General features: G+C 36.8%; 1 protein-coding gene across 5 annotated transcripts in view; it reads left to right on the top strand.

Annotated features, from left to right (window-relative positions):
* Nucleotides 1–3115: 3115 nt before the first annotated feature.
* The window catches only part of Tasp1 (taspase 1), a 319195-nt gene continuing 300665 nt past the window's right edge, over nucleotides 3116–21645 (top strand). For 3 of the 5 annotated variants that reach the window (XR_007107125.1, XM_047540631.1, XM_047540628.1), the window contains exons 1-2: nucleotides 3116–3155; nucleotides 11664–11882. Coding sequence is in view for 4 of the 5 variants with exons in the window: in XM_047540631.1 (XP_047396587.1) it covers nucleotides 11738–11882 (145 nt within the window). In the remaining variant the exon portion in view is untranslated. The other 2 variants (XM_047540630.1, XM_047540629.1) reach the window with 2 other exon arrangements.

Raw genomic sequence — 21645 nt, 5'->3', positions numbered from 1 at the left:
TTATTATTCCCAGAACAAACTGCACATTTTTAAAATTAAATATGTGTGAGTCATTTATTTGAGAAAGAAGTTTGATTCTTTACAAATTCATGGTAATGAGTCTGCATTTAATGGCGATTTTCTTTCTTTTAAAAGTAACATTAATTAATTACTGTGTTAGCTTTCTGTGACAAAATACTTGAGAAAAATCAACTGAAAGGAGGAAAGATTTATTTTGGCTCACAGTCTCAAGAGATTTCAGTTCATGGTCACATGGCTCATGTTTCCGGGCCTGGGGAGCACAGTACATCATGGTAGAAGGGCTGGTGGAGGTAAATTGCTTATATTATGGTGTCCAGGAATGGAGGGGAGGGGAAGGGGAAAGGAGAGAGGAAGGGGGAGCGGGGAGGGAGGGAGGGAGGGAAGAGGGAACCAGGGTCTCAATACAACTATCCAGGGCACACCCCTAGTGATACTTCTTCCAACAAGGCCCACCTCCTCAAGTTTCCACCCCCTCCCAATAGTGCCACCAGATGGGGACCAAGCCTTGAACACAGAAGCCTTTGGGGAACATTCCAAACTATTATAATACTACTAAGGGTCTAATACTTTTCTAAGTACTTGTATATGTTTACTTATTTATTCCACACAACTTTTTCAAAGATACTATTAACATTCTCTTTTTACAAATGTGGGAACTCAATCACAGAAAAAGTGTTCAAGGGGACAAAATTAGGGCAGGACTGAGATATGAACCCAGATTCTCTTGGTTCTAGAAACCTTGCTGTTAACTTTTTCAGTTTCCGCTATCTTTTGTTGACTTAAGCATGAGGGCTCTGTTTTTTTGTTTTTTGTTTTTGTTTTTTTTGGTGCTGGGGATCAAACCCAGGACCTTGTGCTTACAAGGCAAGCACTCTACCGACTGAGTTATCTCCCCAGCCCCTCTGTTTTGTTTTGTTTTGAAAGTCAAACCACTTACTTTAATACACTCCCTTTGAAATCTAAAAATTTTTATTGATAAATTTCACAATGCACTTTTTATTTTTTGCTCATAGAGAAAAAAAATATTAGCAGAAAAATACATCAGGTAATACAAAAATTAATAAATATAGATAAGGGATTACTAGTAGTTGAGAAATCTTTACAGTTTGCAGATATTTTTATCTTAGGAATCTCAGAATGAAAATAAGTTCCAGGGACTCATTCCCATCTCAGTCCCAAACTACTTTCCTGGTGCTTTTTCCTTGTTCAGCAAAAGGATCAAATTCTTGGTGGCCCCCTTTCTTCAGTGGAGCTGTATCTATCACTCTCTATAGCCCATTTCTATAACTTGGCTAAGGAGAAGTCCCTCTAGTTCAGTGGTTCTCAAAATTTTCATGCATCAGAATCACCTAGAAAGCTTGTTAAAACAGATTGTTAATGGAAAGCAGTATGGAGATTCCTCAGAAAACTTGGAATGGAACCACCATTTGATCCAGCTATCCAACTCCTCCATTTATATACCCAAAGGACTTAAAACCAGCATACTACAGTGATGCAGCCACATCAATGTTGATAGCAGCTCAATTCACAATAGCAAAATTATGGAACCAGCCCAGGTGCCCTTCAACAGATAAATGGATAAAGAAAATGTGGTACATATACACAATGGAATATTACTCAGCCTTAAAGCAAATGAATGGAACTAGAGAATATCATTCTACTAAGTGATATTATTAGTGATTCTAAGTGAAATAAGCTAATCTTGAACCAAAGGCTGAATGTTTTCTCTGATAAGCAGACTCTGAGGGGTGGGGTAGGGAAGAATGAAGGAATTTTGGATTGTGCAAAGGGGAGTGAGGGGAGGGGAGGGGTGGTGGGGATGGGAAGGGTGTAGAATAAGACAGATGTTATTACCCTATATACATGTATGATTACAAAACCTGTGTGACTCTGCACCATGTACAGCCAGAGGAATGAGAAGTTATGTTCCATTTGTGTGCAATATGTCAAAATACATTCTACTGTCATGTATAACTAATTAGAACAACAACAACAACAACAACAATAAAACCCAAAACAAAACAAACCAAACCATAACAAAAAAACCAGATTGGTAGGTCCCAAATCCAAAGTTTTTGATTTAGAAAATTCTGAAATGGGGCCCAAGAATTTGCATTTTTTAGTTATGGAGTACAGATGATTCTAAAGCTCCTGGTCTGAGTCCTCACTTAGAAAAGTATATGTTGAGCATCCCTAATCTAAAAATCAGAAATCTGAAATGTTCCAAAATCTTAACTTTTTTGAACACCAACAAGACACCACATGTGAATTATTCCACACTATGAAATTTTGTTTTAAAAGAATAAAATTATTTAAAATAATGTATAAAGAGCTTCAGGCTATGTGCATAAGGTGTGTACGAAACAAAAATGAATTTTGGGTTTAGATTTGGGTACTACTCCCAAATCGTCTCATTATGTACATAATCCAAAATATTTCTGGTTCCAGGTATTTTGGATAAGGGACACACAGACTGCAGTTTCACTCCTTTCAATCTCTGCTTCACCAAGAAAAGCTTCGAGTTGGCTACAGGTTAAAAGATCCATGCTAACAGTTACAAAGAAACATTAACTGGATTATACAAATGTTACTGAGTCTTGGTATTAGACCATAGACCATAAAATTAGGGCCACCCACCCTTCCATTTCCTGAGGGCAAGATTGACTCTCTCCTCTCACGCACAATTCAGCGGCACCCTACTTTCCCCTACTGTATAAGTAGGCAGCAAAAATGGAAAAAAAAAGGACTTCTTAAGTGACAATTAATGATGGGCAGTTTAATTTCACTTCCTATCATAGCGCTACTCAGACCACCACTCTAATCATATACACACAGGCCTCCAAGTAAATCATGGGGCGGTACTCATGAGAGAGATAGGTAACGGCGCCTGCGCACCTCAAAAAAAAAAAAAAAAAACGAGGCCCAAAGTGGAGTCCAGATCGCACCTCGATGGCCAGGTGAGCCGATACGGACCAGAAGACGAAATCAGCGCAGCGCAGCTCGCGAGCATCTGCTTCCGGGCCACGTGGTACCGCTAGCGACCAATGGGAAGGCTTAACGTCACTCCCGCTTCCTCACCCTGGCAACGGGCGGATGACTACTTCCGGTGCAGTGAGGGATCTGGGCTAACGCGGGTGAGTGTCCCTCTTTCTCACAGTGTCCGCGCCGCTGCCGGCGCCGCGCAGCTGTCTGTGTGGGCCCGGCAGGCTCGCTGGGACGTCTCTCCCGAAGCCGGCGGGGCGGGTGCGCAGGACGCCCCCTGCCCTGGGCTTGCGGAGGGGGCCTAGGATGTCCTTCATCCCTAGTCTCGGTCGCGCGTGGGGCCCTTGCCACCCCCTTTCCAGCCTTGTCTCCTGCTTGGCGGTCTCGGCACCTCTCCAGGGAAAACTGCGGACTTTTCGCAGTCTTTTACTCACTTTGCAGTCTCAGGCCGGAGGTGTCTTGGAGTCCCAAGAGAGTGGCAGAGACCGTAGAAGATGCGCTCTAGTCCTGAGTGGCGGGTGGGGTTCTGGCGGCCCTGTGTATAGGCCTGGTTAGAATCCTGCGGGCCATTAGCGTTTACTGTGAAGGCAGATGGGAAGGAAGGGATTGAGTGGAGGAAGTAGCTGGAGAGGAGAGTGAAAAGCAAGAGCTGGAGGTGTCTGAACATAGAGGGCATCGTGTTTCCGGAAGGAGGGAGTTCTTAATTGACTTCTGTAGGGAAAGGAAAGATATATTGGGGACCATGTGACGGAGATCGTTGAATTGTAAGCTAAGGAATTTTTAATTATAGCTTTGGGAGTTTAATACTTTGTTGTTTGTCCCAAATAAAGCCCCCCCCCCCCCCCAACAGAAAGCAGTGGTTATTAAAAACTATCAGGGAAATGCAAAAATATTTAAAAAGAGATCACCTGTAGTTACACCAAGCCAGCATTTTTCTTTTTAGTTTTTTTTTTTTTTAATGGACATTAACCTATTTATGATCATTGTGTGTAAAATGTGGTTATAACTAAAAAGGGCAAATTATATATGTTGCATTCATTGCATGGGTAGTTTTTTTATTTATTTAGATATAATTTACATACCATAAAATTCGTCCTTTTTACATTGTAAATTCCAGTGATTTTTAGTGTATTAGAAAGCTGTACACATCACTATTATCTAGTTCCAGAACATTTTCTTCACTTACAAAAGAAATACTGTACCCATTACAGTAACTCCTTTTTAGGATATGCCCCCTTGCAAATACTAATCTATCTTCTGCATTTTTGTATTTTCCTGTTCTTGTCATTTGAAGTAAATAGAGTCATATAATAGTTGTTCTTTTGTGTCTTGCTTCGTCCAGGTAAAATGATGTTTACAAGGTTCATCCGTGAACTATGTATCAGCAGTACATTCTTTCTTTTTTGGGGAGTGATTGTGCCCAGAATAAAAATCAAGGCCTCACACAGGCAAAAGTGCTCTATCACTGAACTACATCTCCAGCCCCATTCTTTTTTTTATGGATGAATAATATGCCATTATATGAACATACCACATTTTGTTTATGCTTTCTCAGTTGTTGAATATTTGGGTTGTTTCCAGTTTTTGACTATTTTGAATAATTCTATAAACATCTTTGTACAAGTTTTGTGTGGATATGTGTTCCTAGTTCTCTTGGGTATATACCTAGAAATAGAATTGTGGATCATATGGTAATTCAGTTTAAATTTTTGTGCAGATTATGAGGGTTCTGATTATCCATGTTCTTGCTAACATTTACCTTTTTGATTATAGCCATTTTAGTGTTTATGAAATGATATCTCATTGTAGTTTTGATCTTCATTCCCCTGATGGCTAATACTCTTAAGCATCTTTTCACATGCTTTGTGGCTCTTTTTATATCTTTGGAGAAATCCCTTTTTAAAATTTTGTCGTCTTATTTTAAATTTGTATGAGTTCTTTCTGTATTCTGTAAAACAGAGCCTTACCAGATACCTGATTTGAAAAATTAATATTTCCCCCCATTTTGTGGATTGTCTTTTTACTTTCTCAGATGGTATCCTTCAAACAGAAGTTTAAAGTTTGGTAAAGTTTGGTTAACCTATTTTTGTCCCTTGGGTTGTTTGTAGTTTTGGTATCATTATCTAATAAACAATTGCTAAATCCAGGGTCACAAATATTTACCCCTGTGTTTCCTTCTAAGTTTTATATGTTTTTATTCATATTTATATTTTTGATTTATTTATAATTAATTTTGGTATATATATGAAATAGGAATTCAAAAAGTTCATTCTTTTTGATTTTAAATAATTTATCAAGATTATTCTTTTGGGCCTGGGATTGTAGCTCAGTGGTTGAGTGCTTGCCTAGCAGGTATGACACACTGGGTTCAATCCTTAGCACCATATAAAAATAAATAAATATAATAAAGATATTGTATCCATCTATAACTAAAAATATTTTTTAAAAAAGATCATTCTTTTACTGTGACTATCTAGTTTCCCTAATACCATTTGTTGAAAAGACTGCCCTTTTTCCATTGGATGTCATGGGTCCCATTGTTGAAAATTAATTGGCCATAAATGTATGAGTTATTGTTTTAACCATTTCACTGTGTTGAATTTTTGGGTTGCTCCCAGATTTAAAAAAAAATTCTGTATTCTATGTTAAACACAGCATACAAGACTTAAAATACTTTCTGTATTTAGAATTTTGGAAGAAAATATTCTTAGAGATGGAATTAATGGGTCAAAGACAAATTTAAGTATGTTCTGGAGCTCATTTAATGAGGCATTAAACCTTCATTGACAGGAGACTAAAATCAACAACACTAGTTTCCTTATTCATCAGTTGAAATAGCTTAAGGGTTGGATTTCTGCTGTGAGATGACTTCCTTCCTCCTCAGACTGCTTCTGAGAGACTAAACACAGCTAGAGTGAAAAACCTGAACTCCAAACTAACATGACATGGTAGTTTTTTAAATGGTTTAAAGGAAAAGATGTCATCACACGCAGAAGGAAAATAATAAATCTTTGAGAAACATGAGGTCAAGATTTAAACCTTGGGCTGGGGATATAGCTCAGTTGGTGGAGTGCTTGCCTTGTAAGCACAAGGCCCTGGGTTCGATCCCCAGCACCGCAAAAAAAAAAAAAAAAAAAAAAAGATTTAAACCTTAAATTAGTGCCATGAAGGTATCTGGAGTAAAAAATGTTTTATTCTGAGTTTATTTCCTGGCCTTGATGTTCAAGTTAATTAGCATTCATCTTGGTCTCAGAGATGTCAAAGTTAAATAGTCTCTCTTCAGTAGTTAATACTGAGTAAAATATTCAAAATCAAAAGGTTGTTAGAAAATCAACTTTTCCCTTCATCCTTGCTCCTCAGTCTCCTAGTTCTCTTTAGAGGTATCCATGGTACTAACTGTGTCTGTATAGACTAGTTCATATACAGAGTATCTCTGGGAAGATATTATATACAATATTATACATTTTAAGGCTCTTGCTACTTACTGACAAATTCCTTTTGAAAATGGTTACAGCAGTACATGGTGCCAGTACAGAGTTAGTATTTCTTTGAATATTCTTTCCTAAATACAGAATATCCAGTTTATATTTCCTCTTTTATAAATTGTCTGCTCATGTCTTTTGGCATGGTATTTGTTTGTTTTAATTGGAGTTTTCCTTTATGAGGTTTATTTTGGCATCCTTTTATAGATAGTTGCTTTATGATAGCTTGTATTTGGGGAGAAAAGTGCAAATGTATTGTAAAATTTATGCTAAAAGATGTATAGGCTAGACAAGGGTCAAGGAAAAAAAATGTCAAATGGCAGAAGAAGTCTATAGGATTTGAAAACTTGGGTGTAGTCCAAAATGACTTTTAAGGAATTTTTTTTTTGGTAGTGCTGGGAAATCCACCCAGGAACTTGTTTACACTAGGCAAGTGCTCTATCACTAAGCTCCCTGCCCCAGACCTCAGAGGACTCTTAAGATGAGTTAGGAAAGGATAACACTAGTACAGAAATAGGACTAATGTGGCAAAAAGATTTAAACATTTGGGGGAGGAGAATGAACTTGTTTTGGAAGGCTAAGAACAAGGAAGTTCAAGTTTGAACTATCCAGAAAAATTGTAACTTAAAGACAGAAACAAAAGAGTGAGGAATCTTCTGACTTGCTGAGAGGATAGTTTTGAAAGGTTCTCCAGTCGATGAAATTTCTGAAGGAGACATTTGAAAATGAGGTCAGAGGGATCATAGAGATCTAGATTAGGAGATTGTCATGCTTGCCAAAGGAGAGCTGGTAATCTAGAGAATCAAAGTTTGCAAGCAGAAGATTAAGAAAAGGGTGATTGGGTTTAGTAATTTGGTAAAGATGTAATTTATGAGGAGCAAGAAGTTTGCTTTTTTTTTATAAATTGCTTTATTAAGGTATTATTTATCTGACAGTTTACTCATTTAAAGTTTACAATTCAGTGATCTTTAGTATATTCACAAGCTGTGCAATTATCACCCTAGTTTTTTGAACATTTTTTATTACTACAAAAGAAACTTTGCACCCATTAGCATTCACTTCCCATTTCCCCTTGATCCCTCCATCGCTAAGCAACTGATCTATTTTCTGTCTCTTTAGATTTGCTTCTTTTGGATGTTTCATATAAATGGGATCACATAGTAGGGGGCCTTTTGTCTCACCTCTTTCAATGTTTCCAGTGTCCATTCACACTGTGGTCATGTATCAATATTTCTTTCCTTTTTACCAGTGATAAATGTTCCATTCTATGAATATATTACTGCCTCCCGCCCCAGCACCCCCCCCCCCCACCTTTGAACACATGGTCTTTTGATGGATATTTGAGTTGTTTCTACTTTTTTTTTTGGCTACTTTGAATAATTCTGTAAATATCCGGGTTCAAGTTTTTGTGTGGATATATGTTTTTAGTTCTGGGTATATACCTAGGAATGGAATTTTCTGGGTCATGTGATACCTTTATATTTAACTTTTTGAGTAACTATTACAGATTAGGGACAAATTGCCAGTGTTTAGAAATAATAATAATCATAATGGATTTTACTGTCATTTCTGGTAGGAAATTGAGACATGTCCATATTCAAACATATTATTTAGAAATAAAGGTATTATAAAAATGGTCTGTAGAATTTTTATTTTATTTTATTTTTTTATGGTTCTGGGTATCAAACCCACAACCTTGTGCATGCTTGGCAAGGGCTCTATCACTGAGCTACACCCCCAACTCCTATAGAATTGTTTTTTGTTTCATAAAGCTATCAACTATTTTTTATTTCTTTTTGTTGGAACCCTTCTATTTTGAGTGTTTAAAACTTAGCTGAAGTATTTTACATTTTTCTTATAGGTCAGTGTATTGGTGTAAGTATGCTGCATCAGTTTCAAATAATGATTTGTTATAATGATTACAAATATGATAAAAACTACACAGGGATCTTTAATGTTAATCTTCTATCATGATTTTATTATTTACTCTCTAATCTTAACCGTAGAGATTAAATACTGTGATTATTTTTTTTCCTAGTTTGGATTACCTGTAGTTTGTGTGTCCCTGTAAGTTAACAATCCAGAAAATAAATTTTGAAAAAGACCCTTTGAGAATCTTTGGACATGTTTTTGAGTATTTCTTTCCTAGGTGGGATAAGTCTTCAGAATGTGGCATTTTCCTTCTTACTGCAGTTGTTAAGTGGGATCTCACAAGCTTGCCCTATTTTGGGTGTTGGATTTAGCTCATTAAGTAGTGTTTCCATGAAATATTTTTTTGTAAGTATCACATTCAGATGGGTCAAATTCAAAAGGTATAATTTCCATCCCACTTTTGTTCATTGGTCATCCACATCTCCTTTTGGTAACTACTCATAAATAAAGAAGTATGCACAAGTACTTCCACATTCTTTCCAGTAGCTGTTTTTATTTTTAACCACTTTCATCAAGACATATTGTTGGTTTATATCTTAATTTTGATTAATTTTTCCAAATTGCCCATATCGAGTTGTACCAATTTTTGTTACCCCTAGCAAGTTTTGAATGCTCATATCTTTCTATTCTCTCAAAACCTGTCGTCTTGTATTTTGAGGTTTGCCAATCCAAGTTAAAAATGGTTTTTGAGTGTAGTTTTTTTATTTTGTATCTTTTTTGATTTAAACCATTATATCATTTTTCTGTACACTAAGATTTGTCCATTTGCCTTTTTAAATTTTCTTTTTGTCATTTCTAGAAACTCTTTATTTATCTGACCTTTAATGAGTTCTGAGTTAAACAAAAACTGATGTCGAAGTTGAAGTTACTTTAGTTTTAATAGAATTAAAATACATTTTTAGTAATCATTGGGAATTGGAGACCAGAATGCACATTGGCTAGTTCATTCACTTGAGTTCCTTATTTTTCAGTCCAGCAGAAGTTTGGGGGATAGCATTTTTGAAGGGGTTTGTTGAGATCATATCATTTGCTGAATAAATATATTTCAGATAGTCTCTGAGGGAGCATAAATTAGTTCATCCTCCACCTTTTCTTTTTAGGCAACCCTGAGAAGCAATGTTTTTAAATCTCTCATTCATTTAAATGCCTATTACTTTCAACCTTGTTATAAAAATGTAGATGTTATGATTCATTATTTTATTTCCATATTCATTATAAATTGTGAATGTTATAATTTGTTACTTTTGAAAGAATACTTTAGATAACAATGAGAGTAGCTTGAGGGTTAATAATTCATACTTCCTGAATGTGTTTTTATTTAATCTGAAGCTCTTAGTTTTCCAAGGCCTTAGTTTCACTCATTCTGTGTTTATGTTTTTATTCTAGTGAGCTGAAGCTCATTTCATAGCCAGACCAGACATGATGGCATTTATATGTTGACAGATGAACCACTAAACTCCAGTTTGTCAACTGCTACATGTCAAATGGTATCCTATTTCAGTGAAATATTGTAAGAAGTAAAATAAAATAATAATAAAAAGGTAATTGAAGGGCTGGGGTTGTGGCTCAGTGGTAGAGTTCTTGCCTGCGTGTGTGAGTCACTGGGTCCAATTCACAGCACCGCATATAAATAAATAAATAAAATAAAGGTCCATCGACAACTAAAAAAAAAAATAAAAAAAAGTAATTGGGCATATTTTTGTGGATTCATTCAAAGAAAAACTTTGTTATGAAGACAGCTACCACCACAAAAATAAAAACAGGCATTTTAATTAAAATCAGCACTTGAAATAAAATTCTTTCCTGCTCTTTGAGTACATGTAAACCATTTTAACACTATTGTGTGTGTATACATATATATATATATGTATATGTCTTGTAAGTACATGTACATATATATGTATATTTCTCTTATAAGTGAAATGTTATAGAATAAAAACTAAATGAACTCTTTAACCTGGAATTAAAAGAATTAAAAAATTCCATATTGCAGTGCTTCTTAGATTATTTGTAGTATAAAGGACCTACTTTTAAAAAGTTTTCAGTCTGTTGTGTACTAATACTGCTGGAAATTTCAAAAACCAAACAAATATGAAAATGTATGTAAAAGATTAAAAGCTCAAATTTTTGTTAGATTTAGCAAATGAAATTGGTCAAAAATATAATTTTAATATGAGGAAATAGAAAAGCATTGTGAAAATTGTACACATTATTTAAAATATGTATTTATAGCAATGAATATATTAATAAAGTAATTTCTTGTGCACTGATAACTAACAGTGAGACACAGAATGTGCTTTGAGGAGTAGCTGCTTTTTTGGACTGGGCAACTAAGTCACTTCTTTGTGCTTCTATTTTAGTTTTGTACTGATAAAGAAAGACTTGCTCTCCTTTGCCTCCCTTTTTCAATTTAACCTAAGGTGCAGATTTTTACCTAACAGTGTGAATTTGGACATTTAAATAGTTTTAACTACCTTATACTCAGATTTAAAAAAAATGTTGATTTTTAAGTTTATTTCCTTAAATTGAAATATGTTCTTTCCTTGTTGTTATTAAGACAGGATTGTTGAAAGTTCTTGAGTTTTTGATGCATAGTGAGAGAAATTAGAAGCTTTGTGGCATAAGTTGCTTGAAAATTGTTTTATTAAATTTTATGTCTCATTCATCTATGGAGAGCCTCAAATTGTTTTACATGAAGATGGAAAATTACTTGCAGCAGTGTTATTTTTATTTCTTGGTTTACTCATATAATTTTGTTAGCATTTATGTTTTAGAATTAAGCTGTGGAGCATTAAATTGATTAACTTAAGAATTTCTTACATGTAGGTGTGAATCTGTATGTTGCTTTATTTTTTTAAGTAAGCAGAAATATAGGCTTTATAGCAAGATTCAGTGATGTTGCCAGTACCACTTGTGATTCCAAAATGTCTCAGCAATTATTAATATTGGATTTGGAGAAAGGAGAAAATGACATTTAAGTTTTATTGAAGATTACTTCAGTGTGACTAAAAGAAAGATAAAATATCTTTGGATTCAGTATGAAGTCTTTTTACATAGTTCTTTTGTTTATATGTCTTCAAGCAAATACTGTCAGTGGGCAGATACTTAAATTCTAACCTTTTCACAGTCTTTTTGTTATCCAATTAAATAACTTTAAAAATAATTTCAAAAAAATTTTGTGGATTTTTGTAAGTAATGTACATGTTAGTGGAAAGAAATTATATCTTCTTTGCCTGTTTTCTCTAGGGTAATTCATCTCCTACAATTGCTTTTGGATAGAATTATGCTCTTTTCATAATAGAAGATGATAATCTTGGAGAATGACCATGGAGAAGGGGATGAGTTCTGGAGAAGGGCTGCCTTCCAGATCATCTCAGGCTTCAGCTGTTAAAATAACAGCCAAAGAATTGGAAACAAAGCAGTCCCATAAGGAGAAACGTGGAGGCTTTGTGCTTGTACATGCAGGTAAGACCTTAATGGGTAAGTGGGAAGATGAAAATAATGCTGATTTTTCTTTTCTTGCCTTGAAGTATACTGAGAATTGCATTTCACATCTGACAAAGAGGAGTTCAAACTAAAGAGATTGTCTTCAATATAGTGAGTACCCCCCTCTATTGCCCAGTTGCAAGATCTTGTAATGACAATTTTTCCTATGTCTTTTTCACTCCCTTTCTCTATTATTTATCTTTACCCCATATAATAGATATATTTAGATTAGGTAGTTTTAAAACCAAAGTTATTTTTAAACTCTGGTTTTGATTTTTTAAAAATAATGCTGCAGAAAAAGTTTTATTGACCTATGTTGTACATTGGTCATCATAGAGTATAATACACCATCTTAGAATTAGTTCAGCTTTGTAGGAAAGTTTTTAATTTTCTCTTTCTTCTGAAAGTCCAATAATTCTCATCTGTGGAATGAACTGACAATAGACAGATCAACTGGAGAAAAAACCATAACATTTATTAACCTGCATATATACATTATAGACAAACTATGGAATGCAAAGATAGGGACAGATGATTGAAGCTTCAGTAGCTCTTTGAACTATGGAAAGAAATAGGGACTTGAGGCTTCTGAGGGGACAGACATCATGATAGGTTATGAAATGTACTATGGACCGATGTCTTATTCTGCAGATAAATTTTCCTGTGTAACAGTCATCTGAAGTATATGTGATATTCTGTGGTATTCTCTGCACAGGTCTAAATGAGGCAAATAAGGGGACTTGAGAGAAAGCCTGCTCACTTCAGTAATATGGAAGTCCTCTACAGATATAAATCTCCCTTATAGAACAGCTTTTCAGTGTCTATAGCCCCTCTAAATAGCCATCTTAAAATATGATAAACAATTATATTTTAGGGTGGCATATTTTACTTTCTTAGTGTTATAAATGAGGAACCTTAAGACTAGAGAGATTAAGTGACTTTAGTGGCTTTAGTCATTCTGCTGCTTGATAACAGAACCATAGGGTTTTAAGGGTTTCCAGAGAAACCCTTAAATGACTCTTTAAGTCCAGTATAGTGCTCTTGGCACCTCATCAGCCTGTCTCTCTTTACCTTGAGGACTGACACAGTGAAGTTTAACTCCTGGGTCCTCCATCCTTTTTTTTTTTCTTCTGTACTGGGGATTGAACTCAGGGGCACTCAACTACTAAGTCACATGCCCAGCCCCGTTTTGTATTTATTTAGAGATTGGGTCTCACTTAGTTGCCTAGTGCCTCACTTTTGCTGAGGCTGGCTTTGAACTTAAAATCCTCCTGCCTCAGCCTCCAGAGCTGTTGGGATTACAAGCATGCACCACCAAGCAGCACTAGGTCCTCCATCTTTAAAGGTGCAACTCTGTCCAAGTTTACTCAACAGGCTCTTTATTCTTGGGTTATATTTGTTTTTCTGCATTCAGAGTATAAGCTCTATAACATCTGCGAGGAGAGAAGGATGGGCAGGATCAGGATCTTTTTAACTTTCCTTGGATCGGACCTTTCTTTTTATGATACTGGTATCTTGTCTACTCATTAATCTTTGGCTATATCTAGACTGAACAACTTGGTAAGTTCTATAGAATCTAATGTAGAGGGTCTAAAAAAACTACAACAGGTTCAATTCCCTTTTCCGATGGGTGCTTTTACAAAGAGGTGAGGTAAGTTTATAGGAATTGCCCAGTTAAAAGTAGACTTGGGACCAGAACTTCTGCCTTCAGATTCCTAGTCCAGTGTTATTTCTACTGCACTGTGTACTAGTGCACTTTCTGTAGTACCGAGTGAGTTATTGTGTTCAGAATGCGCATTTGGAAATGCATGAGTAAGGTCTGAGACTCATAACAAGAGTAGCATAGAACTTTTGATTATTTATAAAACATTGCTTTCTGTGACAATCATGAGTCTGTTCCTCCTCTCTCAGGTGCATACTTGATGGTTTTGGCAATCAGGTAAAGTTGGTGCTGAAGGCCAGCAGTAATAGGAGGAAATCTGGATTATGGCAGGAAATTGTATTGTTTAAGAGTGACCCCACTTCTAAATTATTACAAGTTCAGATCAACTGACTGATTATGCAGAAGTATGTATCTTGTACATTTAAGGAGTGAAAATTAAAATTTTCATCCAGGGCAGAGCTGTTGTTTCTTTCTTTCTTTCTTTCTTTCTTTTTTTTTTTTATTGCAAACAAATGGGATACATGTTGTTTCTCTATTTGTACATGGAATCAAGGCATACCATTTGTGTAATCATAAATTTACATAGGGTAATGTTGTTTGATTCATTGTTATTTTTTTTCCTTCGCCCACCCCTACGACCCCTCTTTTCCCTCTATACAGTCCTTCCTTCCTCCATTCTTGCCCCCCTCCTTAAATCTAACCCTAAACCTAACCCTAACCCTAACGCTAACCCCTCCCACCCCCCATTATATGTCATTATCTGCTTATCAGCAAGATCATTCGTCCTTTGGTTTTTTGAGATTGGCTTATCTCACTTAGCATGATATTCTCCAGTTTCATCCATTTACCTGCAAATGCCATAATTTTATCATTCTTTATGGCTGAGTAATATTCCATTATATATATATGCCACAGTTTCTTTATCCATTCATCAATTGAAGGACATCTAGGTTGGTTCCACAATCTGGCTATGGTGAATTGAGCAGCAATGAACATTGATGTGGCTGTATCTCTGTAGTATGCTGGTTTTAAGTCCTTTGGGTATAGGCCAAGGAGTGGGATAGCTGGGTCAAATGGTGGTTCCATTCCAAGCTTTGTGAGGAATCTTCATACTGCTTTCCAGAGTGGCTGCACTAATTTGCAGTCCTACCAGCAATGTATGAGTGTACCTTTTTCCCCACATCCTCGCCAACACCTATTGTTGCTTGTGTTCTTGATAATCGCCATTCTAATTGGGGTGAGATGAACTCTTAGCGTAGTTTTCATTTGCATTTCTCTTTTTACTAGAGATGTTGAACATTTTTTCATATATCTGTTGATTGCTTGTACATCTTCTCCTGTGAAGTGTCTGTTCATTTCCTTCGCCCATTTGTTGATTGGATTATTTGTATTCTTGGTGTAGAGTTTTTTGAGTTCTTTATATATTCTGGAAATGAGTGCTCTATCTGAAGTATGAGTGGCAAAGATATTCTCCCACTTTGTAGGCTCTCTCTTCACATTACTGACAGTTTCCTTTGCTGAGAGAAAGCTTTTTAGTTTGAATCTTTCCCAGTTGTTGATTCTTGCTTTTATTTCTTGTGCTATGGGAGTCCTGTTAAGGAAGTCTGATCCTAAGCCAACAAGTTGAAGGTTTGGACCTACTTTTTCTTCTATAAGATGAAGGGTCTCTGGTCGGATTCCGAGGTCCTTGATCCATTTTGAGTTGAGTTTTGTGCAGGGTGAGAGATAGGGGTTTAATTTTATTCTGTTGCATATGGTTTTCCAGTTTTCCCAGCACCATTTGTTGAAGAGGCTATCTTTTCTCCATTGCATATTTTTGGCCCCTTTGTCTAGTATGAGAAAATTGTATTTATTTGGATTTGTGTCCATGCCCTCTATTCTGTACCATTGATCTACCTGTCTATTTTGGTGCCAATACCATGCCGTTTTTGTTACTATTGCTTTGTAGTAGAGTTGAAGATCTGGTATTGTGATACCCCCTGCTTCGCTCTTTCTACTGAGGATTGCTTTAACTATTCTGGGTTTCTTATTCTTCCAGATGAATTTCATAATTGCTTGCTCTATTTCTGCAAGGTACATCATTGGGATTTTAATTGGAATTGCATTGAATCTGTATAGCACTTTAGGTAGTATGGCCATTTTGACAATATTAATTCTCCCATATCCAAGAATATGGGAGATCTTTCCATCTTCTAAGGTTTTCTTTAATTTCTTTTTTTAGTGTTCTGTAGTTCTCATTGTAGAGGTCTTTCACCTCTTGTGAGATTGATTCCCAAGTATTTTATTTTTTTCGATGCTATTGTGAATGGGGTAGTTTTCCTAACTTCTCTTTCTGAAGATTCATCACTTATGTATAAAAATGCATAGGATTTATGAGCATTGATCTTGTAACCTGCTACTTTACTGAATTTACTTATGAGTTCTAAAAGTTTTCTGGTGGAATTTCCAGGTTCCTCTAAGTATAGAATCATGTCATCAGCAAATTGTAACAGCTTGAGTTCTTCTTTTCCTATTTATATCCCTTTCATTTCTTTGGTCTGTCTAATTGTTCTGGCTAGAGTTTCAAGGGCGATGTTGAATAGAAGTGGTGAAAGAGGGCATCCCTGCCTTGTTCCAGTTTTTAGGGGGAATGTTTTCAGTTTTTCACCATTTAGAATGATATCGGCCATGGGCTTAGCGTAGATGGCCTTTACAATGTTAAGGAATGTTCCCACAATCCCAATTTTTTCTAGTGTTTTGAGCATGAAGGGATGCTGTATTTTATTGAATGCTTTTTCTGCATCTATCGAAATAATCATGTGATTCTTTAAGTCTGTTGATATGGTGAATGACATTTATTGATTTCTGGATGTTGAACCAACCTTGCATCCCTGGGATAAAACCCACTTGATCGTGGTGCATTATCTTTTTAATATATTTTTGTATGTAATTTGCTAAAATTTTGTTGAGAATTTTTGCGTTGATGTTCATTAAGGATATTGGTCTGAAATTTTCTTTCCTTGATGTGCCTCTGTCTGGTTTAGGTATCAGGGTGATATTGGCTTCATAGAATGAGTTTGGGAGGGTTCCCTCCTCTTCTATTTCATGGAATACTTTGAGGAGTATTGGAATGAGCTTTTCTTTAAAGGTTTTGTAGAACTCGGCTGAGAACCCATCTGGTCCCGGACTTTTCTTTGTTGGTAGGCTTTCGATGACCTCTTCTATTTTATTGCTTGAAATTGATTTATTTAAGTTGTGTATATCCTCCTTGTTCAGTTTAGGTAATTCATATGTCTCTAGAAACTTGTTGATGTCTTTGAGGTTTTCTGTTTTGTTGGAATATAGATTTTCAAAATAGCTTCTAATTATGTTTTGTATTTCACTCGTGTCTGTTGTGATATTTCCTTGTTCATTCTGAATTTTAGTAATTTGAGTTTTCTCCCTCTTTCTCTTTGTTAGTGTGGCTAAGGGTTTATCAATTTTGTTTATTTTTTCAAAGAACCAACTATTTATTTTGTTAATTTTTCCGATTGTTTCTTTTGTTTCAATTTCGTTGATTTCGACTCTGATTTTAACTGTTTCCTGTTTTTTACTACTTTTGATGTCGGTCTGCTCTTCTTTTTCTAGGACTTTGAGGTATAGTGTTAAGTCGTTTATTTGTTGATTTCTACTTCTTTTTTTGAATGCGCCCCATGAAATAAATCTTCCTCTAAGTACTGCTTTGATAGTGTCCCAGAGATTTTGATATGATGTTTCTTTGTTCTCGTTTACTTCTAAGAATTTTTTTATTTCCCTCCTGATGTCTTCTGTGATCCATTCATCATATAATAGTGTATTATTTAATCTCCAGGTATTGGAGAAGTTTCTGTTTTTTATTCTGTCATTTATTTCTAATTTCAATCCATTATGATCTGATAGAATACAAGGTAGTATCTCTGTCTTCTTGTATTTGCTAACAGTACCTTTGTGGCATAATATATGGTCTATTTTAGAGAAGGATCCATGTGCTGCTGAGAAGAAAGTGTATTCGTTCTTTGTTGGATGGTATATTCTATATATGTCGGTTAAGTCTAAATTGTTGATTGTGTTATTGAGATCTATGGTTTCTTTATTCAATTTTTGTTTGGAAGATCTATCCAGTGGTGAGAGAGATGTGTTAAAATCGCCTAGTATTATGTTGTGGTCTATTTGATTTCTGGAATTGAGAAGGATTTGTTTGACGTACATGTATGAGCCAATGTTCGGGGCATAAATATTTATGATTGTTATGTCTTGCTGATTTATGCTTCCCTTAAGCAGTATGTAATGTCCTTCTTTATATCTTCTGACTAGTTTTGGCTTAAAGTCCACATTATCTGAAATGAGGATGGATACTCCAGCTTTTTTGCTGTGTCCATGTGCATGGTATGTTTTTTCCTATCCTTTCACCTTTAGTCTATGGGTATCTCTTTCTATGAGATGAGTCTCTTGCAGGCAGCATATTGTTGGATTTTTCTTTTTAATCCAATCTGCCAGTCTATGTCTTTTGATTGATGAGTTCAGGCCATTAACATTCAGGGTTATTATTGTGATATGATTTGTATTCCCAGTCATTTGACTCATTTTCGTTTTTTGACATGATTTGGTTTCTCCTTTATTTGGCTATTCCTTTAGGCTAGTTCCTCCCGTTGCTGATTTGCATCATTGTTTTTCATCTCTTCCTCATGGAATATTTTGCTGAGAATGTTCTGTAATGCTGGCTTTCTTTTTGTAAATTCCTTTAGCTTTTGTTTATCATGGAAGGATCTTATTTTGTCATCAAATCTGAAAGTAAGTTTTGCTGGGTATAAGATTCTTGGTTGGCATCCGTTTTCTTTCAGGGCTTGGTAAATGTTGTTCCAGGCCCTTCTAGCTTTTAGGGTCTGGATTGAAAAATCTGCTGATATTCTTATTGGTTTCCCCCTGAATGTAATTTGATTCTTTTCTCTCACGGCCTTTAAAATTCTGTCTTTATTTTGTATGTTAGGTACTTTCATAATAATGTGCCTTGGTGTGGGTGTGTTGTAATTTTGTATATTTGGAGTCCTATAAGCCTCTTGTACTTGGTTTTCCATTTCATTCTTCAGATTTGGGAAATTTTCTGATATTATTTCATTGAATAGATTGTTTATTCCTTTGGTTTGTTTCTCTAAGCCTTCCTCAACCCAATAATTCTTAAATTTGGCCTTTTCATGATATCGCATAATTCTTGTAGATTCTGTTCATGATTTCTTACCATCTTCTCTGTTTGTTCAACTTTGTTTTCAAGGTTAAATATTTTGTCTTCAATGTCTGAGGTTCTGTCTTCCAGGTGTTCTATCCTATTGGTTATGCTTTCTATGGAGTTTTTAACTTGGTTTATTGTTTCCTTCATTTAGGATTTCTGTTTTTTTTTTTTTTTTTTTAGTATCTCTAACTCTTTATTGAAATGATCTCTTGCTTCCCGTATTTGCTGTTTTAACTGTTGATTGGTGCAATCATTTAATACCTTCATTTGCTCTTTCATCTCATCATTCAATGCCTGCATTTGCTCTTTCATCTCCTCGTTTGCTTCCCTGACTCTTTTAATTATGTACATTCTGAACTCCCTTTCTGACATTTCTTCTGCTGTGCTGTCGTTGGGTTTTATTGATAAAGTATCTAGGTTTGTTTGGGACATTTTCTTCCCTTCTTTTCTCATATTGGTCAGATATCAGTGGAACTCTGAGATATTGCAGATTTCCTCTATTGGCTTATAGTGTCCCTGTAGATTTCCAGGATATCACCTCCCAGCCTTGAGTAGCCTGAAGTCTTGGAGGAACTTGATAATGCAGTGCTTCCGAAGAAAGCTGCCTCTAGCCCCCTACTGGTTCCAGGGCTTGGAGCTGGCTCTGTGCGGAAAGGCTGTCTTCTGCACTGTCTTCCGCACTGGGCTGTCTGCTCAGAGAAGCTGGCTGTGGAAGGAGCCTGCCGCCCGAGGGAGCAGGGCTGTTTGGAGAAGTCTCTGGCTGCCCTGCCCTGGTCCCGGAGGCTGCCTGTGGGCCGGAGCTCCCCGCTGGCTCTGGGACTTGGAGCTGGCTCCGGGACTTGGAGCTGGCTCTGTGCAGAAAGTCTCTCACTGGGCGGCCTGCTCCGAGAAGCCGGCTGTGGAAGGAGCCCACCGCTGGAGGGAGCAGGGCTGCCTGGGGAAGACTCTAGCTGCCCTGCCCTGCTCTGAGAAGCTGCCCCTGTCGGGGCCTGCCGCCCAGGCCGAGCTTCACCCGGTGTGGGAGACTCACCCTGTGGCTCTATGTTAGTCAGATCCTCTCAGTGCCTCCCCTTCTTGAATCCTGGGTTCTGGAGCGACAGGAGATGCAGTCACCCTCTAGTCCGCCATCTTAGATTGCCCTGTGAAAGGAACCTGCTGCCGGAGGGAGCAAGACTGCTTGGAGAAGTCTCTGGCTGCCCTGCCCTGGTCCCAGAGGCTGCCTGCAGGCTGGAGCTTGCCTCTGGCTCCGGGACTTGGAACTGGCTCTGTGCAGAAAGGCTCTCACTGGGCGGCCTGCTCCGAGAAGCTGGCTGTGGAAGGAGCCTGCCGCTGGAGGGAGCACGGCTGCCTGGGGAAGACTAGCTGCCCTGCCCTGCTCTGAGAAGCCGCCCATCTGGGCCTACCGCCCGGGCTGAGCTTCACCTGGTGGGGGGCTGTTGTTTCTTTCTTAACAAAAGAGTAGACTTGCCCAAACTTCTGTCATTTGACTAGTAGATTCTTGATTTTTCCCAGATGTGTACACTATCAATAATGGCTTATCTAATATTGAAAAAAAAGAAATACTTTGTATTGTAAAAATTGAAAGATGAAGCTTATATTTATTTCAATTAAATATTAGTATCATTTGCTATGAAGAAAAAATAACTTCAAATATAGTGCAAACAAAGTTGTATAGTTAAATTTTAATTGTATCTTATTATGTGGCAGTGGTTTGGATCTTGATCCTTTCTTTCCTTTATTAAACAGGGAAGTTAGGAAGTGTTAACCAGATATTAAAAATATCCTGGGATGATGCTGAGACCTCTCCCTATTCTAAGCAGAAGAATTTACATGTTAGTACTATTTAATGCTGTCATCCATGCACTAAATTTGTCTGACTGTAGTATCCTGTGGCTTGGAAAACATTGCTAAAAGACTGGGCCCTCAGGTCTCAGAACAGACCTAGGATGACTTGTTCCTATTTTAGAGGCTATATCAGTTCACTTGGACTACTTATAGGCAAGGCCTCTGATAGTTTAATGATAATTAACACTTGACTTTTATTTTTCTACTATAGGATCATGGTTCTTAGATAACCATGAAGAGAAGTTTATTAAATATTGGCACAGGTTCTGTGAACATTCAGACTTCTTTTGAGAAACAGAATTACTCTTTGATTGCAATATGGAATCTGGTTGCTTGGGCATTGTTTTGTGGGCCAGTTCTTTGCTTTGAGAGCAGGTGGGTTAGATTTGTGGCAGACCTACAGGAGGAGTCTTGAGGCTTAGGGATGTAGATCTTAACCTTCCTTAGGGTGGAATTCTATGGGGTATTGTGAGGGAGGGTCAGATAGTTCTGTGCTCTGTTAAGAACTTTGATTAGAATTCTAGTTTTCAGGAGAGTTTAAGGACTCTTTCTTTCTTGTTTGAATTATTCGCAAGTCACAAAGCTAGTATGAATACTCTTAGGAAAACAAACTTATTCAGAGCCATTCTCTTGAGTAAGTTCACAGTTCACTAGGATTTCTCATAGATATTCATGAATGTGCAGTCAGTGAAGTTTTAGAGATACTTTGAACTACATTCTAGTCTGTGAGAGAAAGTGGTTGGGGAGGTGGTATTGGTGGTGGCTGTGGACAGGTGGGAAGTAAGACCCCTCAGACATTTCCCCCCACCAGAAACTACCAAGTTTTGTGAAGTTATTCTTAAGAGTTGTATATTCTAAACAAATAGCAGGGCTTGTTTAAGGTCAACAGAGAGGACTTTGAAGAGACTATTCTTGGTGCCTCCTGAGTTACCAACTCCAGACCAAAAGAACCTCCCATCTTTGGCGAGAGGTTCTTGAAAGGAGAAGGGGAAGTAACCTTGATGAAGCTT

Source organism: Sciurus carolinensis, chromosome 2, assembly GCF_902686445.1.
Source record: "Sciurus carolinensis chromosome 2, mSciCar1.2, whole genome shotgun sequence".
NCBI lineage: Eukaryota > Metazoa > Chordata > Mammalia > Rodentia > Sciuridae > Sciurus > Sciurus carolinensis.
The sequence above is the reverse complement of the archived record's forward strand: the minus strand, read 5'-3'. Positions and strand labels throughout refer to the sequence as shown.